Below are 27,668 nucleotides of genomic sequence, written 5' to 3'. Positions count from 1 at the left end.
CCACACTAACTGTGTCCCCCTTTCCTTTTGCTGTCACCCCACGTACTTGGTAATTCACCGGCCTAACCTTTTCTCAATCATCACAATCCCTGTCCATCGTGGCGCAAAATTGGCTGAGAATTTTCCGGATGTTTTCGATAGTGGGTGCGACCTGACCCGGAGCAGACTACCGACAGCAAAGTGTACATCCCTGCATCGTGTACTACAGCATCTGGCTTGCCTAGCTTTAGCCGCACCCATGTGTCTTCTGACCAGCCTTTTGTCCCAGTCCTGGTGGTGGTCCCTGACGAAGGAGGCCATCATGGTTTTCAGGGTGTGGTTGGCCCCCTCTGTCATATTGATCTGTGGGTGGAAGGCCGTTGCAAGTTTCTGGGTCACCCCCCAGGACTCACAAACCTGTGCCATAAGGTGACTCATGAACCAGGGTCCACGATCTGTCACCAGCTACTTGGGGACTCCCCAGCGGGTGAAGATCTCATTCTTGAGAATCTTACAGACCTTCGGAGTAGGGCTGTCACGATATCGAATTTTCTCTTCACGATTATCATGGGCAAAAAATATCACGATAAGGATATTATCACGATATCAGCAAAAATTTAACTAATAATGGTTCAAACATTTAGATTCATCATTAATTTTATTTTTGTTTGTTTTCTCTCTTTTCCCAGATGAATTACAGTCAGAATACCTGTCAAATGAGGTGTTGAAACAATAAGAGAACAGTAACTGTACAAATGCATACAAAAAGTGTAGTTACACTCAACCAATTAAAATCTGAAGAACTGATTAACAGAGGATCCACAGCAGAGGTGTAATGTACGTAGGGTTGGTGGGTTATGAAAACCCTCAGGCCCTGTTGGGGTGAAATCCTGTACCTCCACCACACTGCCGAGAACTTTTGTTTGTTTGTTTGTTTGTTTAAATCCGAGGCGGAATGAGCAGCAGCAGCTTCTCTCCAGCCAGAGGCGCCGCTACTGGCTAGGGCCCCGAGCTGAAGGGGGCCCGAGGAACGGCTGACATCAGTCAATTTCAATGACAAATTTAAGGCGCCACACTAGACGCTGCAACGACAGCGTGTCGAAAATCTGTCGCATGGGGCCCTTTTCCGAGTACTCACCGGTTAGTTGCTGGAAGGGGGCCGGCGGACAAGACGGCGGATATCAGCGACACAACTTGAAACCCCCCCGGACACATTACAATGACACGTCTGGAACCTACCTAATGGGGCCCCACTGCTACCCAGCTTGAATCGACGTGCAGTCAGTGTTGCTAAACACACTTTTTTCGAGTGAGGATAGAGCGTCTCGCTGTCGTTGTCGGCCACCACCGAGATGTTTAGTTCACTCGTGACGCTCGCTAACTGGAAGCCGCGCTAGCTAGGAGCCGTGCGGCTCCGCTGCTCTGCTGTGTTTACATGTGAGGGGAGGGGGAGAGGCTGGGGTGCTGCAGGAGGGAGACGAAGCAGGGCGGAAGAACAGGAGCGGATTTTGAAAATACACTTCAACACGTTTCAAGTGGCACTAGATCCTCTTTACGATATTATCATGTGCGCATTTTGAACACGATATTGAAATTTCATTTTTTTAATACCACGATTATCGTCAATACCGGTTTACCGCGACAGCCCTACTTTGGAGTCTTGGCGTCCCTTATAGCGAATAACACCACCCACTGGCTGTGATAGTCCACCACCACCATTAGGATGGAGTTCCGGTCCTTGCTGGGAGCAATCATCTCCTCTGAGGTTTTGCCGTCAGATGACTGGAGGAGTCCTACAGGTCTTTTGTTGGTTCCCTTGTCCTGCTGGCAGGTAGTGCATGTACGGATGTGCGCCTCAAACTTTGGGGAACATTGGGGCAAAAAAGACAGGACTTTGTGAGCCTCTGAGTTTGTTTTGGACTTCCCGCGTTGTGCGGCGTTTAAGGAGTTTGCACGTTTTATGCGAAACAGCGCCCCCTGCAGGCCTTGGGCGTAATGCAGCTTAGTGAAACACTCGTGCCTGTGGCTCGCGTGCATGGAAGAGGGGAACTCCTTCATCGCTCTTTTAGTAGTGCTCAAGTAAAATGTAAGTTTCTTTCACCTGGTGGAGTCTGTGCTGGAGTTGTGGCAGTGCTAGAAGCCAGTCTGCTCTTACTTTCTGGAAGATCCTGCTCAGTTGTTGCTCACTAAGCATCTGGCGGAGTAATGGCGGACAAAACGAAACCTAACTAAATCAGGCCAGCACGAGCGTGCATTAAGTCATTCCTTTCAAATTCTCCCCGAAAAAATTCTGGTGCCGGACCGGCACTGCAACTTTCAAGTGACAGTTTAGCGCTGTTAGAGGTACTGGTAATGAATATGTCAGGGCACATTGGACACATCATTAAAAATGTGTAACATATTTATGGTGGAAAATAAGTATTTTTGAAGTTGAAAAACTCCTTAATGCACCTTTAAAGCCAGGGTAGACGATGTTGTCCAAAAGCACTTTTTGTCATACTGAGTGAAATGCTCCTCGCCCCCTGGGAGAAGTCAATACATTATGTGGATGGAAAAAGGTGTGCAAAAAATGGGGTTCCAATGGGGTAGGAGCTGGGCGGAGCCTTGGGGAGATGCTACATTCGTGCCACATGCTAGTTTTCCAAGATCGTCAACCCTAGCTTTAAGTTGGTCTTCTGCCTATTAATCACCCCTGCTGATTGGTGTTTTCCGCCGGTGACCTTCTTATGCGTGTGGCAAGATCGTCTTGGAAGGAATAGGCAAATTGTTACAAGTTCTGGCTGAGCGCTGCCTTACGTCACTGCAGTCCATCGTCCACCTCCTGTCTGCTGGAGCGGCTGTCTTCATCCCTCTCCTGGCCGTGGAGAAGCAGGAGGAGGGGAATCAGTAATCCCCCTCCTCACACTCCTCTCAGCAGCCAACTCCAGCCGTCTCTGTCTGCCCTTCAGCCGAGCCAAACCACGCCCCACCATCAGAACCATTGTTACAGCTACGGTAACCATGGAGACGACCGCTGCAGTTACTGCTACTGTCACAGTAATTTCTCTGTCAGTGTTTGATGTCCTCCACCATGTCCCCGTGCCCAAGAAACCTCACATCTCCAGCCTCAATGACTACAGGCCAGTCACACTCACCCCTGTGGTGATGAAGTGCTTTGAAAAGCTGGTCCATAGTCACATCACAGCAGCCCTACCCCCCAGTCTGGACCCCAACCCCCAGTCTGGACCCCCACCAGTTTGCTTACAGAGCGAACCGCTCCACTGAAGACGCAGTAGCGACAGCACTCCATGCCACCCTCACCCACCTGGAGCAGCAGGGGAGCTCTGTGCGGACGCTCTTCGTGGTTTACAGCTCTGCGTTCAACACCATCCTCCCACTGGTGGTCAAGCTGGGGGACTGGTACCGGTTTTGGGTCACTGATCCTGCGGCTGACCGGCCGGCTCATAGAGCGGTGTTTTTTAGGGCGTTTATGCTGTGTTTTTGCACTATGTTGTTCTGCCACTCACATCCTGTTTCGGAGTAGGCAGCACACAGTATCGCTGTGGTCTCCGATCTTACACTGGGAAAAAAAAAAACGCCACGGCAGACTCGCTAGTGCTAGCGCTAGCTAGCCTCCTGCTAACGCTACAACCACAATTCTATTTTCTTCAAGGATCATTCTCATGGATACTCAACAACTTCTCCGGGTACCACTTGTACTGCTAACCCTAACCCTAACCCTACAACAATTCTACAATTTCATTTCGCAGATGCTTTCGTCCAAAGCGACGTACAACACAAGCAAGAATACAGACATAAGAAAGAAAGAAACCATTAGTAAATGCTTCAATTGCTTCAAGTGCGATTGGTCAAGGGAGTTGCCATCAAGTTGCAGAAGAGGAGCCACTACCCCTCTCCTCCTCCTGTGGGACTTTGTCCCCATGAATGGGTGTAATTTCCCTGACGGCCAGCAGATCATCTACTCCAGAGATCTCATGCTGCAGCTTGGACTCAACCCTCCGCCCACCACCATCACCACCAAATGTCACCAGAGACAGTATCTCCTACCCCTTAAACATTGGACGTCGTATGGACGTCCAGATCATGTCCATATTGCGTCCGTCCGTCCAAGACCAATTATAGACCTATTTTGGACGTCCAAAATAGGTGAGGCATTTGGACGTCTTATTATTACCCAATTTATACGTCTATATGACGCTGAAGATCTGGACGTCTAAATTAGGACCCAGTGTCGACGTCTACATGCGGTTGAACATTTGAAAGTCGGGGAAACTTTATGTTCCTTGATTAAAAGTGTTTACCATCTGAAAGAGATGAGATGACGTATTATGTATGAAATGGGTTTTGATGTATTTTATTTTTGTTTTATTTTGAGGGGCGACAGACAGGAAGTTCTGTGTCTGTGTTCACTTATTGGCTGCCATAGTGTATATTAACTTGACTGAGTGACCCGGAAGTGGAGGTGTGTCAAATGCGTACACTTTACTGCGAAAGCCACGGAGCTGGAGATGCTGCTGTCGGGCTAATTAAGTGTTTTTCCCTGGATCGCTAGTCCAGCGGTTGTCGGGGAACCCTGATTCCTGTTTTGTGGACCGACGGTAGTCTGGAGCCACCTCGGACTGGCCGGTCACAGTGCCTTTTGAGGGCAGTCAGCACCACAGCATGCTGGGACAGCATGGAGGAAGAGTTAGCTGCAGATTCATCACTGGTCCGGTATTTTAGTACTGTGAAGTTTTTGCAATAAAATCTGTTTAAAAAGAATTGGATTGTGATCGTAGTTTCCTGTACCTGTGAATTTTGGCTTGTCAGGAGGTTGGATGCCGTCTTTATGCATTTGGAGTTAGCATCTGCTGGTGATTGATTCAAATGAAGTAATAGGAAAATAACCTTGGCAAGCATGTGACCTTCTGCAGTGGGACTTTATGCATAGTAAGCAGTATAAATAATAATAATTTACCACTGAAAAAGTGTTTATGTGAATGTTAACCCCGCCTTGTATTTCTTTTTCTTTGAGTCTGTTTGTTTTCATTGTCTCATAAAGATAGAATTATGTCTATTAAAAGAGCCGCCCAAGCGGTTAAATTTAGTTTGTATTTTCATCAAATTGTGAACTTTGGAGAAACACAAAACAAACATTTTTAAAACCACCACTTTGTTTCGTGTGTCTTGCACTGTATTTCAGGAGAAGTAGTTTAAATAGTGGTCACCCTCCCGTTTACTAATGAATTACTCAATAAAGTAACAGCTCAACAGGTAAGGCGGAGGATCATTGAACAGTAAGTTGTGAGTTCGAATCTTGTGTGTCACCTGTCTGTAATGAAATGCTGTAAAGACCGAAAGAATATGCCTGAAACTCGGAGTGCACACCCGGTGATTAGATTTTGGTCAATTTAAATTATATTTTCCCCTCTTTTTTTTGGCCTTTGTCTGAAGGTCCTGATGACGTCGATACCCGACGTCGACATTACGTTAAAAAAAAGACGACGTGGTTCTACTCCATCAGCCTCCAGAACAGAAACTGTCTGCAGAGGACTGTCCCTGCCTGCTCTAGAACCATAGGACTGCCTCTCAGAAGCCCGTCTGCATTGTCTGAACATTTAACATTCAGAGCGGCAAACCGGATCATCAGTGACCCCTCACATGCTCTCTTCTTGGTGTTCGAGTGGCTCCCTTCTGGCCGACGGCTTCACTGCCCCGCATGCAGAACACAGAGGAGAAGGGCTACCTTCATACCAAAGGCAGTCCTACTCCTCAACTCACAATCACCCCCCAGACTTTTGTACATGGACTTAACACAAACCCTTTTACCTCTGCCACTTTGCACTTTGGGATTGCCGACAGTGTTTGTATATTTGCTCTGGTATAGTATGATATTAAGGTATTGTCACTTTAAACTTACATTTAATTTAAAATTTTGTCTGCTCACACTCCAACCAGAACCGTGAGGTCATCCTCCCAGCTATTATTGGATGTTCCCAGGTCCAAACTGAAGAGCAGAGGGGACGGAGCCTTCTCTGTGGCGGCCCCTCGGCTCTGGAACAGCCTCCCTCTGCATGTCAGAGCTGCACAGACACTTCAGCACTTTAAAACTTCATTAAAGACTTATCTTTTCTCTCTGGCGTTCGACGGGTTGAGCTGAGCATTCACTGTAGTCACTGTCTTTTAATTTTTTAATGGATGTTTTTCTTCCTTTTAATGTCATTTGAATTATTTTATTGTTGTATTTATATTGCTTTATTTTTATTGTGAAGCACTTTGGACTTTCAAGTTGTAAATGTGCTATACAAATAAATTTGACATTGACATTTGACATTGACATTTTGTACATATTTCAGTATGCCATTTATTGCACTAACTGCTCTGCGTGCCTTCTGAATTGCCCCTTGGGGACAGATAAAGTTTTTTTTTCATTTGAATTTGAATTTGACTTGGGGCTTCCTCAGGCAATGTGCAGGTGGATGAACAGCTTCCTCTCTGGCTGAAGACAGAGAGTCAGGGGGGGGCATCACACATCCTGGGCCCTCAGCCTCAGTACTGGCTCTCCCCAGGGCTGTGTGCTGAGTCCCCTGCTTTACTCTCTGCACCCCCGTCCATCACAACAACACCATGGTAAAGTTTTCAGACGATACCACAGTGGTGGGACTCATCTCGGGGGGACGAGTCTTCCTACAGAGACGAGGTGGAGCACAGACAACAACCTCCTCCTGAACACCTCCAAGACCAAAGAGATGATCACTGACTCCAGGAGGAAGAAGACAGAGACTCCTCCTCTCACCATCAGCGGGACGGTGTGGACAGGGTAGAAGACTTCAGCTTCCTGGGAGTCCACATAGAGGAGAACCTGGCCTGGAGTGCTAACACCTCTGAGCTGCTGGAAAAGGCCCAGAGAGACTGGATTTTCTGAGGATCCTCAGAAAAGAGAACATCACACAGAGACTGCTGCTGTCCTTCTACCGAGCCTCCATAGAGAACATCTTTACATCCTGCATATGTATCTGGTCCAGCAGCTGCACAGCAGCTCAGAGGAAAGCTCTCCAGGGAGTCATCAACACCACACAGAAGATCACTGGCTGCCCTCTCAACACACTGGAAAACCTGCACAGCTCCCGCCGCCAGAAGAAAGCTCAAAATATCATATAAGACACCTCTCACCTGGGTCACTCACTGATTCAAATGCTGCTTTCTGGGAAACGTTACAAATGAACACAAAGACAAACAGACTCAAACACAGCAACAACCATCCTCAACAAAACGAGGAAGTGTTGATCTTATTTTCTTAATGACTGTGTGTGTATGAAGTCCTGTGTTGATGTCTGTGTGAATGAAATCTTTATTCTTCTGATTAGGTCTTAAGTTCTCTTTTTTTAAAGTAACTTTTTTCTTTTTTGGATTTTCAGCTTTTTATGAATGATGCGCTGACTGGAGAGCACTTTAAATTTCATTGTACCTGTGACAACGACAAATAAAGCTTTATCTATCTATCTATCTATCTATCTATCTATCTATCTATCTATCTATCTATCTACTTGAACAAACATTGTCGCTGTGCCATAACTTATCCTGTCCTCGTGTTTATTCACGTATCATATAAAATTACAACGTCCCTGTCTGTGGGAAGAAGTAACTACACAAGTCTCATGACACAGGCTTTTGAAAACATGAGGAAAAAACTTTTTTTTTTTTTTTTTTTTAAGGAAAAAAGTTTTTCTTCATATTTTTGTCAAAAAAAAAATGCGGTCAGTAACAAATAAAAAAATGAAGCTCTGATTTTTTTTATCCATTAAAATGAAAACAGAAATGCACTTAAAACCATTAAAAGGAAACAAATGTCATGAATTAAAAAGACATAATCTTCACCACACAGCTGCTGGAGGTGGAAACCTACCAAGTCACAACCTCTGGAACCTGTTCATGAATTATAAAGCTATAATCTACAGATGATATCACAGAAGAAAAGGACGAGAAGCAGTATTTGATGAGTGGGTGGTGAGAAGGATCTGGGTGCAGGGGATCAGTAGAATCAATATCGATCAGTAGTGATCAGTATTGATCAGTAGTGATCAGTAGTGATCAGTAGTGATCAGTATTGATCAGTGGGGTCAGTGGGAACCTCATTGATCTTTGTAGAAGCTGCAAAGTTTGAACTCATTCCTTCCTAGTCTTAAAAACTGTCCTCCTCCATCAACCAGCTGTCACAACAAAGGGGCGGAGCATCAGCAAAGGGGCGGAGCATCATGTTTGTTTGAGGAAGTGCATCACATGACGACCGACCCATGAACAAAACGTCACTCTGCTCAGAATGTAGTGGAGCTGATTTACAGACGTGATCAGAGGCGTTGTGGAGGATTTCACTGATGGACTTTTGGTGTTCAGGTGAGTGAAAAGGATCTTTTTTATGAGCTGAAGATGGTGCAGTAAACAAAGGTCAGAGAGGCCAGAAGGATCAGAACTTTACACAGAGGAAAACACAGCTCCAGCAATGTAGAAAAGAAAATTACTGTAGTCCACTAAAGTAATTTCATTACAGATATTTTAAGTTTGATGTGTTTCTTTACCTCATTACTAAACAAAGTAATATCATTACTGTAACACATTACTCTGTAACGTTGGGGGTCCCCAACAAGCGGTCACTGATGTGACAGTGAAGTGCTGAATGGAGACTTGTTCTCACCATAAAGATGGAGTCCAGATGTGTTTGATGCTGAGGGGCGGAGCCTCCACGGAGAACCTGGGAGCTCTGCTGGCTGACGCTGCAGAAACATGTTGACTTTGTTCAAGCTGCTGTGAGCTGTGAGGATGAATCCTGACACAAACACTGATTCTCACCCCTCATCAGCAGGTCCTGGTCCTGATTTAAAGTCAACGGGATGACCCATAGACCCGTCACTCTTCATGGACACACTGCTTGGTCCAAGATTCATCCTACAACACATGAAGATCTGAATAAACAAGAAGAACGTGTGTGTGTGTGTGTGTGTGGGGGGGGGGGGGGGGGGGGGGGGGGGGGCATGGCCAGATTGGAAGGCAGACTCAGAAACAGCCTGTTCTGAGGAGGGCTCCTCAGAGCCACTTTTTAGATGCTGAATCTCCAAACAAAGGATGAATTTTGGGCAAACAAACTCAAATACTATGTTTTTGGGCTTCTGAGACCGATATGACGTGACTGAAAAACATAATATGTCCCCTTTAATGCTCATTTGTTGAAATAATCTCTTGGAATGTCAAAGTTTCTGTCACTTTATCTCATGAAAAGGGTTGTGTTGTTTCATCTGCACATTTGATGGCTACTTGAAGTGTATGAAACAGTGAAACTGGTCTTTCTGGACTGGATCTTCTGAAATCTTTAAGATTAGATCTAATCTTCAGTTGTGAATTTGATGAAAACCAGTTTTGGTTCTTCTGACAATTTGCTCAAAGTGCAGTGATCTGAAAACATATCAACAATACTGTGATGATGATGATGACAAATGGGATCATTTTGGTCTCAAGAACCGTGATGTGACGTTTTCATGTTGTGACAACTTTCAAGTTCTCAGGAACACAGTGTGAAGGACGTCCTGTTTTGTCTGAAGTCACTTGGTCTCAGGAGCTTTCCCTCAGAACCAACATGAGTTTCCTCCTGAGAAACAACCTGTGATTCTGGTGATATCTGTCTATAAGACTTGGTGTTGGTGGAAGTTATATCAGAGTTAGGGAGGATTCTCCTTGGAGCAGCAGCCTCACTCTTGATCAGCTGATCTGTGTGTGTATCCTCTGCAATCCTCAATAAATCCTCCTTGTGCAGCGTCAACATCTGGACTCATCATCTTTGGCTCAGAATCACCAAAAAACTCCACAACAGTGAGTCTATGTGAACATGTTTTTTGTTTGTAGTGTGTGTGAGCAGGGGGTTCAAGCTGTGTTGCTGAAGACGGGGTGTGTGTGTGTGTGAGCTGTGATGATGAATCCTGACATAAACACTGATTCTCACCCCTCATCAGCAGGTCCTGGTCCTGATTTAAAGAGAATGGGTTCATGCTTTGACCGGTCACTCTTCATGGACACTCGGCTGGATGGAAACCCAGAGTCAGAGCTGAAAATAAACACAACATCAGGATCAGACTGACTGGAAAAATGGAGGAACACTGGAGAAGAAAGAGAAGAACTGGGACTTTCAGATGATTCTCTGAGTCACAACTTTGTCAAAATACCGTGAGGATTTTTGATAGTTATCTTAGGACCTCAGACAGAAAAGTATTTCTTGGAATTAAACTCTTAGTAAAATGTAGTGAATGATCTAACTTGTCGTCTCTGCATCCTAACAAGAGTCATGAAGATCAAACTTGTTGACTGGTCCTGACTGAATGTTTGTCTTCTGATCAGTTCTCCTGTCATGTCCTGATGTGTCTGATGTCAGTGTGTAGAGCTCATCATGATGAAGACAGATGGAGTGAGAAGTGTGTCATGTTCAATGAATCATTTAGTAAAGAATGACAGAAAATACACAACAGCAGATGAAAGAAAACCTACTGAGACTCTGAGGAAGGAGATCCTCTGAAATCCAGTTTGGCCCAGAAACTCTTTGCAGATGCAAAGCTGGGTCCATGTCTTGATCGAGCTGCTGCTCCTGATCCAGGACCAGGAGGGTCTGATGATTTCTGTTTACTCATCCTAAACAAACAAACAAAGCTTAACATTGAGTGAATGAGAAAAAACAAGAAAGATGGACAAGTGTGTGTGATAAAGATATAAAGATGAAGATCCATCATAATCATGAATTCCTGTTAATGTTTAAAGTCCATGTAAAGCAGAAGTAAATTTGTGTTCTGAGTTTGTCACACTGCATAAACATGTGTCATTAACCACTGAGCCAAATTTGAATGATTAAAAAAATTGCTAAGTATATAAAATAAGGTCTCAAAATCATGGAAAAACAAGCTTCTCTCTGCTGTGAAATGCTGGGGGCGTGTCAGCCATGCCCACCCGCAACGTGGGCGGGGCTGACATGGGGAGCGGAGAACGAGGACCTCCGCTGAGGAGAGGGCTCCAGGAGCCGTGCGGCGGGTCCCCGTGATGTATTTAAATCGCTTCAGCATTCGGTGCGGGTTTATGCTAATGAGGGCCGCGTTACGTAACGCAGCCCTGATTTCTGCCCCGCCCATTAAATCCTGAACACAGAAGCGCTGAAAAAAGTCTGTGAAGTCTACCTCCAAAATTAAATCATAAATGGAGGAATGGCTGTTATATGTTGTAAAGAAACACATTTCTGACCTATTTAAGGTGTTTAGAAGAAAATGGCTGATTGTGCTTAACTCGGACTTTAATGTTGTTTAACTCTGACACTCTTTCTGAACCAAACCAGTCTCAGCCTGACAAACACACATGTAGAATAAGGACACGTGACACGGTGGCTTGAATCAGGAAAAAAAAAAACCCCAAAAAAACTGTATTTGTGACCCAGGCACCGGCAAACCTGTAGGTGCAAAGCATTCTGGGATACGTAGTCCTCTAGTCCTCCTGCTCCTCCTCCTCCTGATGTGACTGAACTGATCCTGTTCTCCAAACTGTTTGAAGTGGTCTGATGAAACCTGCTCCTGTTCTCTGGTTCCACAGTCACAGCCAGTGTTTGATCCACAGGGAGAACATGGAGTTCCCTTTTCACTGCTGTGTTCAGAGAGCTGAGATCTACACATGTCCTGGAGGCTTTCTGGCTCAGGCTGTTGGAGGAGTGGGTGGAGACACAGTCCATGGTGGAGAGGGGGGAGAGGCGGGAGTGGCTGAGGTCAAGGGTCAAGGTGTGTCAGAGCTGAACTACATTAAACATTAACAAGAAGCCTGAGGCCTCCTTCACAAGGGTTTGAGTGTGAGTGTGTGCGCATGTCAGTAAAGATAAAGACTCATCATGATCATAAATTCCTGTTAATATTTAATGTTGTTTAACTCTGACACTCCTTCTGAACCAGACCAGCCGCAGCCTGACAAACACACACACACACACACACACTGTAAAATGAATAATGTCCTCATCAGGACCTCCACAGTGACAGTACAGAGAAACACACACATCTGAAGGCTGTTCCTGATGTGTGTCTCCACTAGAACAACAGGTGTCCATAATGTAGGCTGGACAGACACACAGACACACAGCCAGCAGCCACACAGTCAGATCCAGTCCAACACAGCGTTGTGAAAGCTTTGTTGTAGCTGACAGAGATTCTCACCTCATCAACTCTCTTCACATCTTCTTCAGACACTTTTGGAGAGAAGAAGCTGCTCTCCGTCCCTCCTCAGTCCTTCTGTCTGTCTCTGCTTGATGTGAGGACGCCGTCTCACCCTGACACCTCCCAGTCCAAGAGTCCAAGTCCACGTAGTTCAGCTCTGACACGCCCTCAGAACGTCACAGTCCATCTGAACTAAGGCCAGGCAACGTGATCTGTATGGCAGCAGTCCTCAACAAGTCAATGATTGATGGACTTCCTGTTGGGCCGGCAGTGTCCTCTTCATGTCTCTGAGACGGAAGACAAACAACTGGTGTCTTTGGAGCATTGATTGGAATTCTGCTCCAGCTTGAACAAGGAGAAAATCACAGTCAGTGAGCTGTTAGTCTGCAAGCAACCTCCCACCAATGATGAAGTGTTGTTGTGTTGAAGCAGGGTGGAGAGGGTGGAGGGTGGATGCTCTCTGTGGTTCTTGTGTAGAAGTTTGTGAGCAGTTGTGGAGCAGACCAGCCTGTTTCAGCTTCCTCAGGAAGAACATCCTCTGCTGGGCTGTTTTCTCCAGGGTGGAGGTGTTTAGACAGGATCCTCTGTAGATCTGTTCATCTGGTCCATGAACTGACGGCTGTCCAGATCTGTAGGGATGCTTCTCTTGATGTGTGCCAGCGCCATCCTCTGGAAGCTCTTCATAATGACCGGGGTGAGAGCTCTTCCCTGCTGCTTCACAACAAATCCTGACAGAGAGAAAAACACTTTCCCTTCATACTGCAGCTCCATGTACAGCAGTGTGTTCAGTCTCTGTGTGTTTGTGAATGTGCATGTGTGTAGACTCACAGGTGAGTGTGTGTGATTGCATGTGTGCATATGTGTGAACATATTTGCACGTGTGTTTTGTGTGTGTGTATGAGTGTGTTTCCATGTACATCAATCAAACTGTTGAGTAACTGTAGTCACTTGTTGCTTCAGCACCATGGACAGCACCATGTTTACAGTGTACACATGTATGTCCGTGTGTGTGTGTGTGTGTGTGTGTGTGTGTGTGTGTGTGTGTGTGTGTGTGTGTCCATGTGCTCAGTGAGGCTGTCCTCCAGGTCAAAGTGTAGAAACAGCTCCCTCTGTAGGACAGGTGGAGAAGTTCTCCTGGAATCAGCTCAGCAGTTGAAAACAGGAGAGAATAAAAAGTGTTTTTCTGGAACACAGGGTCACAGTGGAAGGTTCCATTGGTTTTCTTGTTTTTACTTAGACCTTTTTTATTTTTTACTCTTTTATGTTTTAGAAGTAGTATCATGTAAGCTCATTTAATCATATATCATTGTATAATCCTGCTCATGCATGCTGGATATGCTGATCTTGAACCTCAGGGTAATACCATAATTCAGAGTGGATAGAACAATAATGTAAAAAAAAAGCATGAAGGAAAATCTCACCTGAATGTGGTTTTTCAGATTTGATGGCGAGTTTTTGAAAGCCAGCAGCTCAATTTTTCGAGGCAAGCAAAGACAGCACTGAAACCGCCAAGAGTCATTTTTCCTCCCCAGACACGAATAGCTCCTTCAGCAGGGCCACGGGTGAACGTTCTCATTGTCCACGACTCTTTCTCATCGTGTCTGTCGTTGCTGCCAGGGCTGCACTCATCCTCCACGCTGATTTCCTCCATTGTGCCACATAATTTCCCATTTAGCAATCTTTTGTGCTTGCAGGCTACTGCTTCACTGGAGCTGAACAAAGTACTTGTACTTCATTACTTTCCACCACTGGCCGCAGCAATGCCTTTCCTGGCATTGAAAGAAAAACAGGCTCTATTTCTGAAGAAGAATCCCAGCTTCAGCTTCAGTTTCCTCATTAATAACTCAATGTGACTTTCAAAAGAAAGACTGTCATCAACTGACATGCCCAAGTATTTATTGGTGATCACATACTCAGCTGGGGTCTGAGCAGAAACAATACAGGGCAGAGAGACAGGAGCTTATTTTAATTCAACAAGAGAATACATTTTGTCTTTTCTGCATTTAAAAGTAGCCTTAAAGCTAGGGTAGACGATGTTGTCCAAAAGCACTTTTAGTTATACTGAGTGAAATGCTCCTTGCCCCCTGGGAGAAGTCAATACATTATGTGTACAGAAAAAGATGCGGAAAAAAATCTGACAACTGTAGCAGCCAAAGGATTGTAAAAACTCTGACCAATCATAAGGCGCGGACCGCTCTTAAGAAACCAATCAAATCCCTTCACCATTCTACCAGCCCCCTGCGCGTACATTTCAATGGCATGCACTGGCCCTGGTTCAGTGCGCATTGCCAAGGCGCTCTCGGCGCTTGCGGCTCGCGTGAAAAATAGAACGAAGCGGAGCGGGCACGCTCCTATGTGCGTTGTCTGCGGGCAGTCAGAAAGGTTAATAACATTGGAGGCGATCACAAACTCCGTGCGCGTGGTGCTTGCACGCGCACGTGCAGCGCTTCCGCGTCCAGTGCGTTTGCTCCCAACGGGAGCTCCTCCAGTGGGGTGGGAGCTGGACGGAGCTGGGCAGAGCCTTGGGGAGATGCTACATTCGTGCTGCATGCTAGTTTTCCAAGATCGCCGACCCTAGCTTTATATTACAGATCACCATTAGTCTAACCACCACAAGAAGACAAGGTAACCGAGTATATGAAGAATGATTAAAAATCAGCGTGATGATGCAAATGTGATGGTGATAGTGATCATGCATATATGACCTCTGACCTCTGAGAAGGCCAGAAGCAGGCCAGAAGCAGAGCCCAGACAGCCGGCGGTCATCACAGAGCCTGGATCCAAGCTGCCCCCCCAGGCAGACGCCCCCGCTCCAGTCCAGAAACGGGGCAGAGGAAAGCCCGGCCGGGGACCCCGGCGGCCCCGGGGCCTGGGCCCCGCGGAGCCACAACCGGCAGGAGCCGGTCCACCCCGGGGCCCAAGAGCCCAAGAGCCGACCCCCCACACAGGCGGAGGGCCATGACCCCCCTGGGAGAACCAGTCCACACAAGCAGCTACCCAGCCCAGGCCAGTACACCCCCCAGCGCTCCGGCCACGCACCCCGAGATCCAGGGCATCCCAACCAGCAAGCCCCAGCCCACCCCCCCACCCCCCATTAGGCTAAGTCTAATCTGATGTGTGTGTATTTATGAAGTCTTCCGCTCACAGGCGGGGTGATGCTTTCATTCTTCTGGAGCTGGTTTGGGCTGGTTGGGCCTCTGCTTCTCTCGCACTGATGTGGATCCGGTGTTCCTCCTGTTGTCCCAGCACAGCCGCTCCGTGCCTGATAAGGAGTTGTCTTTCTGCAGAGAGATACTCAAAGATTCTTTGCATGAACATTAGCGTATGTCTGATTAGGCGAGCAAGATTATGAGTTACAAGCTGCATTTCTCCATAATATTTAATAGGTCAGAAGACAGTAGAATAGTAATAGAAGTTGTAAATTTCCACATTAGTGATTGTTGAAGTAGTTCAGCATCTCCGATTTGTCTGATACAGAGGTGGAGTCCACCACTAAGTTAGCAGGCACATCTGCAGTCATTTAGGTTAGGTTGGCAGTGGTGCAACCCTACAGCTGGGTGCAGTCAAGGCCTCTGGGAGTGAACGTGGCAGACAATTATTAGAAATTTGCCCCCCCCTGCAAGGGCACAACTCACCCTGTTACTCTGCTGACTGTGTGATTTCTCCAGCTGTACAGCTTAATTAAAGAGACCACATAGAATTCACCATTTGATGCCCTTTGTTAAATAAAATTGCCATTGCAGATGACACACACATTCACACATAAAGACACTGAACAGTACATTTATACATGAAAACACTGGAAGAATGGTGCTGTCCAAGGTGCTGAATTAAGGTCTGAATACAGATACTCAATACTTTCTGTGCATTTATACACCCCAAAATACACACACACACACACACACACACACACACACACACACACACACACACACACACACACACACTAATTACTTCTAACAATATCATGACAAATCTTCCTTGTCCATTGCTAGACAACCTCTGCATATTTTGGTGGAAAAAAACAGATTTTTCTTTTTGGACATAATGTGTGTGGTTTGGAATTTCACTATATCTGTAAAATTGAATCATTTTGACTGTATGAAGAGTGAGTGAGTAGAAGAACAGTAAATGAGCGGATTGGTTCTTCTCCTGGCTTGTTCAGAGACCCTCTCCTGAGGACTGGAGTCAGACTGTTAGATGAGCCCAGTGAAGGCGTCATTTCCTGTTTCTGCTCTCCTTCACTTCCTCTTTCTCACGCTTCGACTCATGTTTACAAATGAAGTGAAGCCCTCATCATGTCTCTGTCTTCAGTCTGGATTCATACATGTCTGTTTCACCTCCGTCAAGTTCCTGCTTCCATGTTAAAACCAGTCAGATGACAAACACAGAGGCTTGATTCTGACCTGATCCCTGGGGATGGGGGGGCAGACAGGCCATCAGCATGCAGACCACCGATGGGGAGGGGTGGAGCTGCAGGAGGACTGATGGAGGGATGGAAAGGTCACGGAGAGCAGGGACGATGAGTAATGGCAGCACGGTGGATGAGTGGTTGGCGCTCTTTCCTCACAGCAAGAAGCCATGGGTTCCATCCCCGGACCGTGCAGGCCTTTCTGTGTGGAGTTTGCATGTTCCTCCCAGTGTCTGGATGGGTTTCCTCCAGGATCTCCGCTTTCCCCCATCAACTGATAACATGCACTGTAGGTCAATCCTACAGTCAGGTGAATGCAGAGGACAGATTTCATTGTACATTCACTGTCTAATGACCAATAAAGCACCTTGTCCTATGTGGCCATGGTTAACTCAGTGACTGTCATGTCAAATCCCAGTCAGCTGGATGCTCAATTTGGATTTTTTTTGTGAAATCCGATTTTTTTGCGAGTTCGTTCACATTTACAATAAAATGCGACTTGTATGTGATCTCCCGTCTGAATGGAATACCACCCGAAAGTGTCCAGCATGCGCAGAAGAGGACATAACGACGTCACGCAGCAGCGCTTCAGTGTTTGCAGAACCCACAAACAACATACAGAATTTGTAGCTTTTCAAGTGTCGATGATTTATTTAAGGACTGATCAAACACGCATTCTTACAATTGAATATTGAGCAATCATTTGAGCGCCGCACTTCTAATCAGCCGCGCCGAGCTCCTTCTGTGTGTGTGTGTGTGTGTGTGAGAGAGAGAGAGAGAGAGAGAGAGAGAGAGAGAGAGAGAGAGAGAGAGAGAGCGCATGTGGATATTATAGTTTTCCTCCCCGTTGTCCTGGCGCTGCAGAATTTAGCGAATGAGAAGGAAGAGAGCCAAGTTTGTGGCCATGGCGTTTTGTGGGGCAGCGGCAGCAACAGAGAAACGCTGCCAGGAGTGGTGGGACAGGGACGAGAGGCTGTAATGATGCCGAGTTCAATAATAATTTTCAGATGACAAGAACTCCCTTAATGTGCGTCTGCGAGCGCCTTTTTTTAACACTCACGGTAAGATTCACGTCTTCAGCGCCCCACATCGTGACGTGCAGGTCGGATAAATGCGACCTGGCCGTTCAGACTGAAGTCGCATGGCAAAAAATCAGATACGTATCGGATTTAGGACCACATATCCAAGAGGCCTGGGTCGCATTTGAAAAAATCGGATCTGTGTCGTTCAGACTGTCAGGAAAAGATCCGATACAGGTCGCATAGGGGCAAAAAAATCAGATTTGGGTCACTTCAGCCCGTAGTGTGAACGTAGCCTAAAGCTACGTTCACACCGCCAAGTGCTGTCTGCGATTTTGCGTCAAAGACAAGTGAAAACAAATGGGAACGCGCGTTCCAGCTGCGATGAGACGCAACGCGTCGGACGCGGCGCGTCGTCACGACGCGTCACGACGCGTTGTGCGGCGCGTCGGGGCGTTGGCGCTACGCGTCGCGATTTTGCGTCCGACGCTGAAGTTGGGAAATCTGAACTTTGGCGCGTCGCGATTTTGCGGCAAACCAATCATAGAGCGTGTCCATTGTGACGTCGGCCAGGGAGCTGGAACCCGTCCGAAGAGAAGCACTACGACCATGGAGGAGCGTGTTAAGGCTCGTCCATGCTTCACATGTACGCGTTTCCGCGTCCGCTTTGGAAGGTCCGCGCACCACCGATGCGGACGCGCTTTCTCCCATGCTACATTTTGAGCTCAGCTGTGTGCGTCTCATGCAGGCGCGGTGATCCACGCAGCCTCGACAAGCTTTTCCGGCACTACAGACTGTTTATCTGCTCCTTTATTACGGTTTATTTAGAGAAAATTAAGCACATACATTGTCAGTCCATTATCTTTAAGTATTAAAGTTTATTTAGCCTTTTTTTTTCTGTTTCTGAATCGCGGGGCGGCGCCGGAGCGATTAGTTACTTTTTCACTTCTGTCTGCAGACCTTCTCCTCCCTCCAGACAGTCTCTCTCTCTTTCCACGAGTTTTTCACTCTTTCGGTGTCTTTAAGTGGAGCCATCAGGCTGGAGCTCCGTCTACTTTCACTTTTACCGTCATGTTTTGTTTGCTATGGCGCTCTGGCGCAGGCGCACACTTCCGCGACCTGCGCTCAATGCGCAACGCGGTCTCAATTTCTGGCTGCTGCGTGGACGTCCGCGGATCGGTCCGCGCGGACCCTAGCGGACAGGAATTCATGACGATTCACGTTACGCGGACCAACGCGCACCCACGCGCACCCACGCGGACATGTGAAGCATGGACGGGCCTTTATAATGGCCGTTTACGCTCGCCCAGAGCTCTGGGACAAAACTTCTTCATTTTATAGGGAGCCCCGCCTCCCCACCAGACACGACGCGTCGCGTCTGGTGGGGAGGCGGCTTTTGGCCCCGCGTTGTTCAGCGTCGGACCTCAGAATTGACACGCGTTCAGCTTCTCGCGTTGACGCGCTTTTTGATGCAAAATCGCGTTCGGTGTGAACGTAGCTTAAGGGTTAGAGTGAGCAGCATTAGAATGTCACAGCTCTGTGTCAGTGCCATTCCTGCCTGCCTGCAGAAACGTGTTGAGAGAATCCTGAAGAGGAACAGGAACAAGGATTAGTAAAGTGTGAACCTGTGTAGCATAAGGCATAAAAGCACAAACATTGCAACTGGCATCATGTGACCCTGGAGCTACCGCAGGGGCAGCTCTCCACCACAGGCTGTCCTGGGGTCCTGGGAGGTCCACAATGCATCTGCGATGAAGCGAGGGTGCCATTGCGGTTTGGGGCAGCAGCATCTCCAGGAGCAGGAACATCTTCCCTGTCGCCTGGTGGAGGGTGGACGACCTCACTCAGGAGCCGATCTCAGGGATTATTCTGCCCTGTGGCTGGGAGATCAGCTGTTAGAGGGTGGAACAGTCCTGCAGGAACTTTGTCTCTTGGTTCTATTTTCAATCTCTTTCTCCACCAGTTGACCTGCAGGTGGAGGAAACTCTAGTTTCAGACTAAACCTCCACTTTACTTTGACATTCATCACATGTGGTTAGAATTTCAGACAGTTCAGCCTTTCACCTGTTCACCCTCATATCTGTTTGTGTTGCTGGACTGATCCAAACAAACTGGTCCCCCATAGTTCCCAGAGCTGGTGTCAGAGGACCAGTTCTCCTGGTTGGATCCAGGTTCAGGATCCAGATCCTCCTGCTTCTGTTTCTGCTCAGCATCATTTACCAGCTGCTTTCCTGCCGCTGTCTGATGGAACTACTTCTTCTTCCACCTGCAGCTGTCCAGGTGTTCTCACTCAGCTTCATTCACTTCAGGGGTGTTCATGGTGCCTTCAGGGGCAACTGGGAAAAGGGAGAACTGTACACTTCTGGAAACCTGATTCCTCTCAGTGGAATGGCATTTCTCAAAAATTCCACTCTGACATATCAATTTATTAAGAATTATTTTATTCATTATTCATTCATCATTTTAACAAGCATAAAAGCTGAAAAGAGGAAAAATATATTTACATGAACGAAACAAAGTCTGCTTTTGTGAAGAACTTTAAAAGAAACTTAATTTTAACTTGAAAATCAAAATCAGTTTTTCACATTTTTCTTTAAGATCAGGACTGACTTCATGAAACTGTTACAAAGATAAACTATCTAAATGTTCTTACTCGGTTCCATTCACTCATTTAAATGATTTATTTTTCAAACATTTGTCAGAAAAACAGAACATATAAAGGTTACAGGATGGAGAATTGTTTTGCACACACATGCAGACATGAAGGACTTTGCTTGCTCCTTTACTTGACTGTAAAAAAGCAGCTCAATCTTTCTGAGAAATGAAGAAATATATTAATTTCATGTAGGTAGAGGAGGTGGAGGAGACGAAGCACCACAGGCAGCCTGCAGACAGAGGGCGCCATCCACATGCACAGCTGGGTGCAGCAGAGACAGGAAGTGAGGAACTCTGTTCACTGAGTTCTGGCTGTTTTTAAAACCTCTCATTTTAATTCAGCTGTTCAAGTTTCATCAAGTTAAAGAGGTTCAGAGTTTATCAGAATTTACAGGGAATAAAAACACCTTTCCTCTGGACCCTGAAACAGGGAACACAATGACTGAGGGCCTGATGATGCTGAGGTGATTCTGGAGACTGAGAGGTCAGAGGTGGAGGATCTGTCTGTCGCTTTATGTTTGCTTTTCTGTTTGAAGCAGTTAGCTTATCCAGGAAGCAGATCATCCAGGCTTCCACATCTGTCTGGGGCCCTGTGCCAGAACCATCTTCTGGACTTTCAATGGACAAAAACCCACTTCATTTACCACCAGGGGGGGCTAGATTAGAAGAACTGCAGCATATCTCTGGAATAGCTGCTCTCCCACACTGACTTGGTTACTATAGCAACAACCTCCAGCTTCCTCCAACACGTCTGATGTGGTAAAAACTCAAAGTCACTGCAATACTGTGAACTTTTTACACTTACTTCACATGAAACACATTTTACTTTATGTGCAGCACATTTCCAGATGTTCATTCACTTTATTAGGGTGAATTAATTCATGATCCAAAACCTGAGTTTGAAATCCAAACAGAACTACACACAACATGGTGTCTTCAATCACCTTGCATTGTGACACTATTGGGAGTTGTTTTTCTTTCTTCAAAATTTTTCCCCCAAAAAATAAGAGTGAAATATAAAAACTTAAGTACGTTTAAGGGTTTAAATTGATGACGAACACGTTCATGGAGACTGAGTTCAATGAAATTGATATAAAAAGGTGATATCTGAGCAGATGATAATGACACCTACCAGACTGGCCTCATCTTACTGACCTGACCATCTGCAGCAGTCAGCCTGACAGGAAGAGGAAAGCAGAGAGTCCTGCTCAGCTCTCCCTGACCTGCATGCAGCTCTCACTGTTCACTGCTGAGCTGATTCCAGGAGAACTTCTCCACCTGTCCTGCAGAGGGAGATGTTTCTACACTGTGACCTGGAGGACAGCCTCACTGAGCTCATGGAGACACACACACACACACACACACACACACACACACACACACACACACACACACACACACACACACACACACACACACACAAAGACTCAAATGAACAGACACAATTATAGTCAGGAAACGGTGCTGTCCATGGTGCTGAAACAACAAGCGAATCCAGTTGTTTAGTTGTTTCTTTTATGCCTAATACACATGAAAACAGAAACACAGCCCCCCCCCCCCCACACACACACACACACACCACCTCCTGCAGCAGAGCCAGTGATCAGTGGAGTCAGATAACAGTGAGTGGAACACAGAGTCCAGCTTCAGCTGAGAGAGTTGAAGTGTTGTGTGACTCTGTGTTTGTTCGTCTGCTGTGGTTTGTGGTGAAAAGTAGAATGAGACCATGTTGAAGTCACATCGACTTCAACTTGCTGGCTTCCTATTTTCTCCCCCAGCCCCCCCCCCCCCCTAAACACACACAGTTGACTGATTGTGCTGTTTGTGTTGAACCAGTTGTTGTTGCCTCTTTCCTTAGTTTATTCAAAGCAGTTGTGTGTTTATATTGTGTTCTTCAGTACTCACATCATAGTTTTACAGTTTTAATATAAGTTCCTGCAGTGGTTGAGATCTGGGTTGTTTTTTAAAGAGGTGGGAGGGTTTTGGCAGGAAACAGGAAATAGTGTGACGTTTCACCCTGAGTGTGGGTTGAGACAGTGAGACGGCGTCCTCACATCAAGCAGAGACAGACAGAAGGACTGAGGAGGGACGGAGAGCAGCTTCTTCTCTCCAGAAGAGTCTGAAGAAGATGTGAAGAGAGTTGATCAGGTGAGAATCTCTGTCAGCAACAACAAAGCTTTCACAACGCTGTGTTGGACTGGATCTGACTGTGTGGCTGCTGGCTGTGTGTCTGTGTGTCTGTCCAGCCTACATTATGGACACCTGTGGGGACCTGGGAGGGTCAGGAGGTTCAGAATCTTCCAGCAGAAGACTTTTCAGTCTCTCATTTCAAACTGACAGTTCGTTTGTTCTTTTTCACTTTTTCAATTGATATTTAGACCAGAATTCAACTTATTTTGACTTGATCCTTCAAAGGTACACACACACACACACACACACACACACACACACACACACACGAGAAAGAAAGAGGGAGGCGGATAAAGGGGATGAGATGAGGAAGAGAGAGAGAGAGAGAGAGAGAGAGAGAGAGAGAGAGAGAGAGAGAGAGAGAGAGATGAACAGACAGGTGAATAACGTGGACTGACTAAAAACAACTGGCACATGTGAAAAGTAATTCATCTCTGGAAAACAGCACTGGGAGAGGAGGTGGAGGACATCAAGGAGTCGGTTTATAACAGTTAATAATCATGGAGTTGATGTTGGAGTCTGAAGTTGTCACAGACCAGGATGAACCCAGAAGCAGACTGGAGCAGATCAGGTTAAAGCAGGTCTTTATTCTGAACAAACAAGTCCAACAGGATGATTCAAAGCAGAGTTTAATATTCCAGATTAGCAGGAAACACAGGGAGCAACAGAAGGAGCTGAATCTCACCTCATCCAGGTCACTAAAACAGAGGAACTAAACCCATCAGTCACAGACGGATCAGATGAACCCACACACACACATCAGACTAAACTAAATGCTCTTGGACAGGGGACAGACACGGGACAGGACTGGACAACAAGAAGACTGGACACACCAAGTGTGGGACACAAGGGACGCAGGGACGGGTGAGAGACTCAGCACAGGCCACAGGTGGCGCTGTAGGGCTTAGACAGGGGACAGGGTGAGACAGACAGGAGACAGGACACACAGGACCCTGACAGAAGGCACTGAAAGCTCTTCCCTCAGACACAGCCATATATGGAGTTGTTTTTGCAGCTAAATGTGCTGATGACCTACTAATGTTGCCACATGTGTTTTGAAATGTCAGCAGGTCAGAAACAGGAAACAGACACACAGATGTAGCGGAGCAACAACACCATGAACTGAGTCTGAACATCTCTGAGGACAACGTCAGCTTGTGGTTGGCAGCTGACGCCAACACCTGTTCTGGTTCTGATCTGTAATCATGAACACAGATGAAAACAGTCGAATGTTTGACTAAACACAAAACAATAAATTCAAGAATCTTAATCAAACAAGACTGATACTTTTGATAGAGGGATTGAAGAGTCTGAAAGAGTAAATCAAATCAGAGTTCTTGGGGTGATAGATGAACAATCATCCTGTAAATCACATATATATACATATACATATACACATATATATATATATATATATATATATATATATATATATATATATATATATATATATATATATATATATAAAACCTAGCAATTGCTAGGCTTTTTAAATGGATTTTTTTACATTTTGATTTTTATTTTACAAACATCACAGGTCACAGTTTCGCTGTCTGACTCTCTGAAGTAGCTCCTAACAGTTCCTGCTCCTGTTCCTCATCTTAAATTTGTCATTAATGAGCCAGTCTGTCTGATCAGCAGCAGGAGGAGAGCTGCACACTGAGCCTGAGTGTTGCCTGCAAAATGTGTGAAATACTTGCCTGCAAACTTTTTTGCACTTTGTGTTCTTGTTTTTCTATTTATTGATATTTATTTGCGACTGTGGTACTTCTTCTTTGGCTGCTGTAACAGTGAAATTTCCCCATCGTGGGATCAATAAAGTCTTATCTTATCTTATCTTATCTTATCAAGGGAACACCCTCCTCTGCAATTTCACCGCCAAGCCGCGACGCAGTCGCAACAACAATGCGGCTTCCATAGCTCCGGCTTTACCTAAACATAGATCTATAGACATAGATTTCTAGACGTACATATCTAGACACGTGTGCACTTACCGAACATATATCTGCATATATGACATATCTGGTGACACCGGGCTGTCAGGCCTTTAAACCGCAGGCCTTCGAGCAGACGCACGCACCCTGAATTGACGATTCTCCCCCCGGTCTGCGGGTGCATGCCTCGGCCGCCGCCGTTGTCCCCAGCCAGTGTTGTTCGCTGAACACATTCATATTTACGGTGAACTGCGAACTGAGCGACTCAGTTTTCATATCATGAACGTGAACGAGATCGCTGCTCACTTTGGCAAGAATGATTGGCACACGCAGTTCACGTTTTACGGCACAGTGGAGGGCAGAGGGGACGAGGCAGCGTTGGGTTAAACGGGGATCCTCCCCGTACATAATGACGTGATGACGTATGCAGTAAACGGGAAGCAGGACAGTCAAAAACAAGCAGAAAAACACGACGGTGGTTGAAAAACACTTTTTTAATAAAAACCCCGAGAGATAAAACACTGGAGAGGAGAGATGGAAGCAAACTGCGAAACAGCAAGTTGTATAAAGAGCTCCGTGGCAGAATACGAGCGATCATCCGGCTGGTGTTATGGATTAACTGGTTCTCGTGTTAACGAATGACGGTGGAGGTCTGTGTGAACACATGCTGATCACAACAGTTGTTAAAGTAAGACTCACAAAAGACTTTAAACATATACACTCACTGTAACTGTCGATAACTGACGTTCGCCAGAACGACTCCATGTTTCAGTCATGTATTGGTCACAAGTTAACACGGGCACCAGTTAATCCGAAAGATCGACATGCGGAGCAGAGCTCACACCGAGACGTGCCGCTCGGCGTTGTGGTGCTGCGGCCAGGGGAGCAGCCGCTCCTTCAGCAGCGTATCATGGAGATGTTGGGACATTATTTGAGCAGATATCAGCAGATAAAAACACTCTACTGGGCGCTGAGGACTGCTGCTGCAGAGCTAAACACCGGAAAGTTCCTCGTGAGACTTTGTGCGGATGTCACAGGCTGCTGTATAATCCGCTTCACCCAGGTTCAAGAATCTTGTTTAGTTTTGGAGTAGCAGTGACTTGTGATGGATGGTTAAGAAGAGGTTGTTATTGAGTACTTACAAAAGTACCAAAGTAACAAATGAACGTGAAGTAGTTCATTGTTAGATATGTGAACTTAACTCATTTAAAAAAAAAAAAAATAGAGAACTTGAATCTGCACCTGTGGACAGCAACACCCCCCCCCCCGGCTGTATGGATTGCTGGAGCCCCAACCCCTGACCCACGACTGGAGTGAATAAACAAAAAGTGGCCCTACCAAACAAAATAAAACTTTTAAAACGCACAAGCAATGTCAAGACGACCACACAGCATCTTCAGAGTCACATGCTGAACCACATTAAACAACTCCAGTCATCAGTGTAAATGTACTGTAAACTACAGCTGGCTGTCATTCACCACCACCTTTGATGTATATATCTTTTTAAGTTCCATGAACACAATCAGGATTTATTTCAATTGACTAAATTCATGAAAATAGTTTAATCACTGCTAAAATGACATTTTTGACCATCAATTCAAAAGCAACGTCAAATTATGCTGGAAGTACCAAAAACTTGACTTCACTAAAACAGCTCCCTGGATATTCTGGAGGCTTCTGTTGAAAACCTCAGGCAGCTGTCTGTGTTAGAGTCTGGTCCGTTTTCGCTGCTTTTAAATGTTTGTGCAGATTGGTGGCGTTACCACAGCAGCGAATTACCTTCCTGCACACATTACATGATGCAGTGTCTTTATCTGAAGCTGTGAAATAAGTTTGTTTCCACACTTTGGGATTACATTTGGTAAAATAAAAGAACACGACACCATCTACCTTCGGCTGTGCCATCATTTTAACAACAAACAAGGATCCACATCACAATGTCATATTATCCTTTTTGTCCTTTATTTCACTTCATCCATCCTCCAATCAATTTTAACCATCTTCATCTGACCAGAGCACTTTCTTCCACATGTTTAGTGTGTCCCCCAGGTGGCTTGTGGCAAACTTTAAACAAGACTTTTTATGGATATCTTTGAGAAATGGCTTTCTTCTTCTGTTTCTGCTTCTCTTCCATAAAGGCCAGATTTGTGCAGTGTAGGACTGATGGTTGTCCTCTGGACAGACTCTCCAACCTCATGTGTAGATCTCTGCAGTTCATCCAGAGGGATCCTGGGCCTCTTGGCTGCATCTCTGATCAGTCTTCTCCTTGTCTGAGATGAAAGTTTAGGGACGGCCGGGTCTTGGTAGATTTGCAGTGGTCTGATACTTCTTCCATTTCAATATGATTGCTTGCACGGTGCTCCTTGAGATGTTTCAAGCTTGGGAAATCTTTTTGTATCCACATTCAGCTTTAAACTTCTCCACAACAGTATCTCGGACTTGCTTGGAGTGTTCCTTGGTCTTCATGATGCTCTCTGCTTTTAACAGAACTCTGAGACTATCACAGACCAGGTGCATTGATACAGAGACTTGATTACACACAGGTGGATTCTATTTATCATCATCAGTCATTTAGGACAACACTGGATCATTCAGAGATCCTCACTGAACTTCTGGAGTGAGTTTCACAAGGCACTGTATATCCAAAATATGTACAAATGTACAAATGGACAAAACTGGACAGTGGTGTTTGATAGAACTGAACCTGAAACAACAAACTGACTGAGCCAGAGCTCATGAATATTCTCGTTTTGTGTTTTTCAGAGTCAAACATCTCACCTGAATGTCAGCATGTCAGCTCCTCACCGTGGTCTTTCCAGGGACTTGATGAACACAGTGTGAAAGTTTAGTGAAATAAGGTCTTTCATAAGGTCAAAGATGAGCTCACCTCAAGAAGTGCTCCTGGGAATCCTGGAGGATTTGAGACATGAAGCTTTTGAAAAGTTCAAGTGGTATTTGTGTCAAGATGGAGTCCTTGGAGAGTTCAAACCAATCCCAACGAGTAAACTGGAGACATTGGACAGGAAAGGCACAGTGGATGAGATGCGCCAGGCCTACAGCAATCAGATTCTTGACGTCACAAAAATGGTTTTAAAAAGAATGAAAATGATGGGAATATGGGAGAAACACTCCAAAAACAGCTCCGAACCTGGAGGTAAGTCCTGGAAACATGACAACTTGATGGTGTTATTTCTCACAGTCTCTCATGCACAAAAAACAACAGATCTTAGTAAATATTGAAAATTAGTTTGGAATTTCTGCATGACATTTTTCACCCAGT

The 27,668-nt window shown here is 45.8% G+C and overlaps 3 protein-coding genes across 3 annotated transcripts in view; 2 read left to right on the top strand and 1 right to left on the bottom strand.

Moving 5' to 3' along the window:
• Positions 1-27,668, top strand: part of LOC115382194 (NLR family CARD domain-containing protein 3-like) — a gene marked incomplete at its 3' end in the record, with an annotated part of 1,416,821 nt that overhangs the window by 182,497 nt on the left and 1,206,656 nt on the right.
• LOC115382182 (NLR family CARD domain-containing protein 3-like) overlaps positions 1-27,668 on the bottom strand; it is a 103,650-nt gene that overhangs the window by 12,230 nt on the left and 63,752 nt on the right. Inside the window, exons 2-6 of the mRNA XM_030083869.1 lie at positions 12,180-12,336; positions 10,489-10,629; positions 10,004-10,051; positions 8,806-8,859; positions 8,651-8,729 (exon numbers count right to left, since the gene is read on the bottom strand). Coding sequence (XP_029939729.1) covers positions 8,651-8,729; positions 8,806-8,859; positions 10,004-10,051; positions 10,489-10,629; positions 12,180-12,184 — 327 coding nt within the window. The 5' untranslated portion in view covers positions 12,185-12,336. The remainder of the gene's footprint in view (positions 1-8,650; positions 8,730-8,805; positions 8,860-10,003; positions 10,052-10,488; positions 10,630-12,179; positions 12,337-27,668) is intronic.
• Positions 22,624-27,668, top strand: part of LOC115382179 (NACHT, LRR and PYD domains-containing protein 3-like) — a 1,352,480-nt gene continuing 1,347,435 nt past the window's right edge. The window contains exon 1 of the mRNA XM_030083867.1: positions 22,624-23,318. The gene's annotated coding sequence lies outside the window, so the exon portion shown is untranslated. The remainder of the gene's footprint in view (positions 23,319-27,668) is intronic.

The sequence above is a fragment of the Salarias fasciatus genome, chromosome 23 (genome assembly GCF_902148845.1).
Source record: "Salarias fasciatus chromosome 23, fSalaFa1.1, whole genome shotgun sequence".
Lineage (NCBI taxonomy): Eukaryota > Metazoa > Chordata > Actinopteri > Blenniiformes > Blenniidae > Salarias > Salarias fasciatus.
Note: the sequence above shows the minus strand (reverse complement) of the source record. Positions and strands in the feature narration are given on the sequence as shown.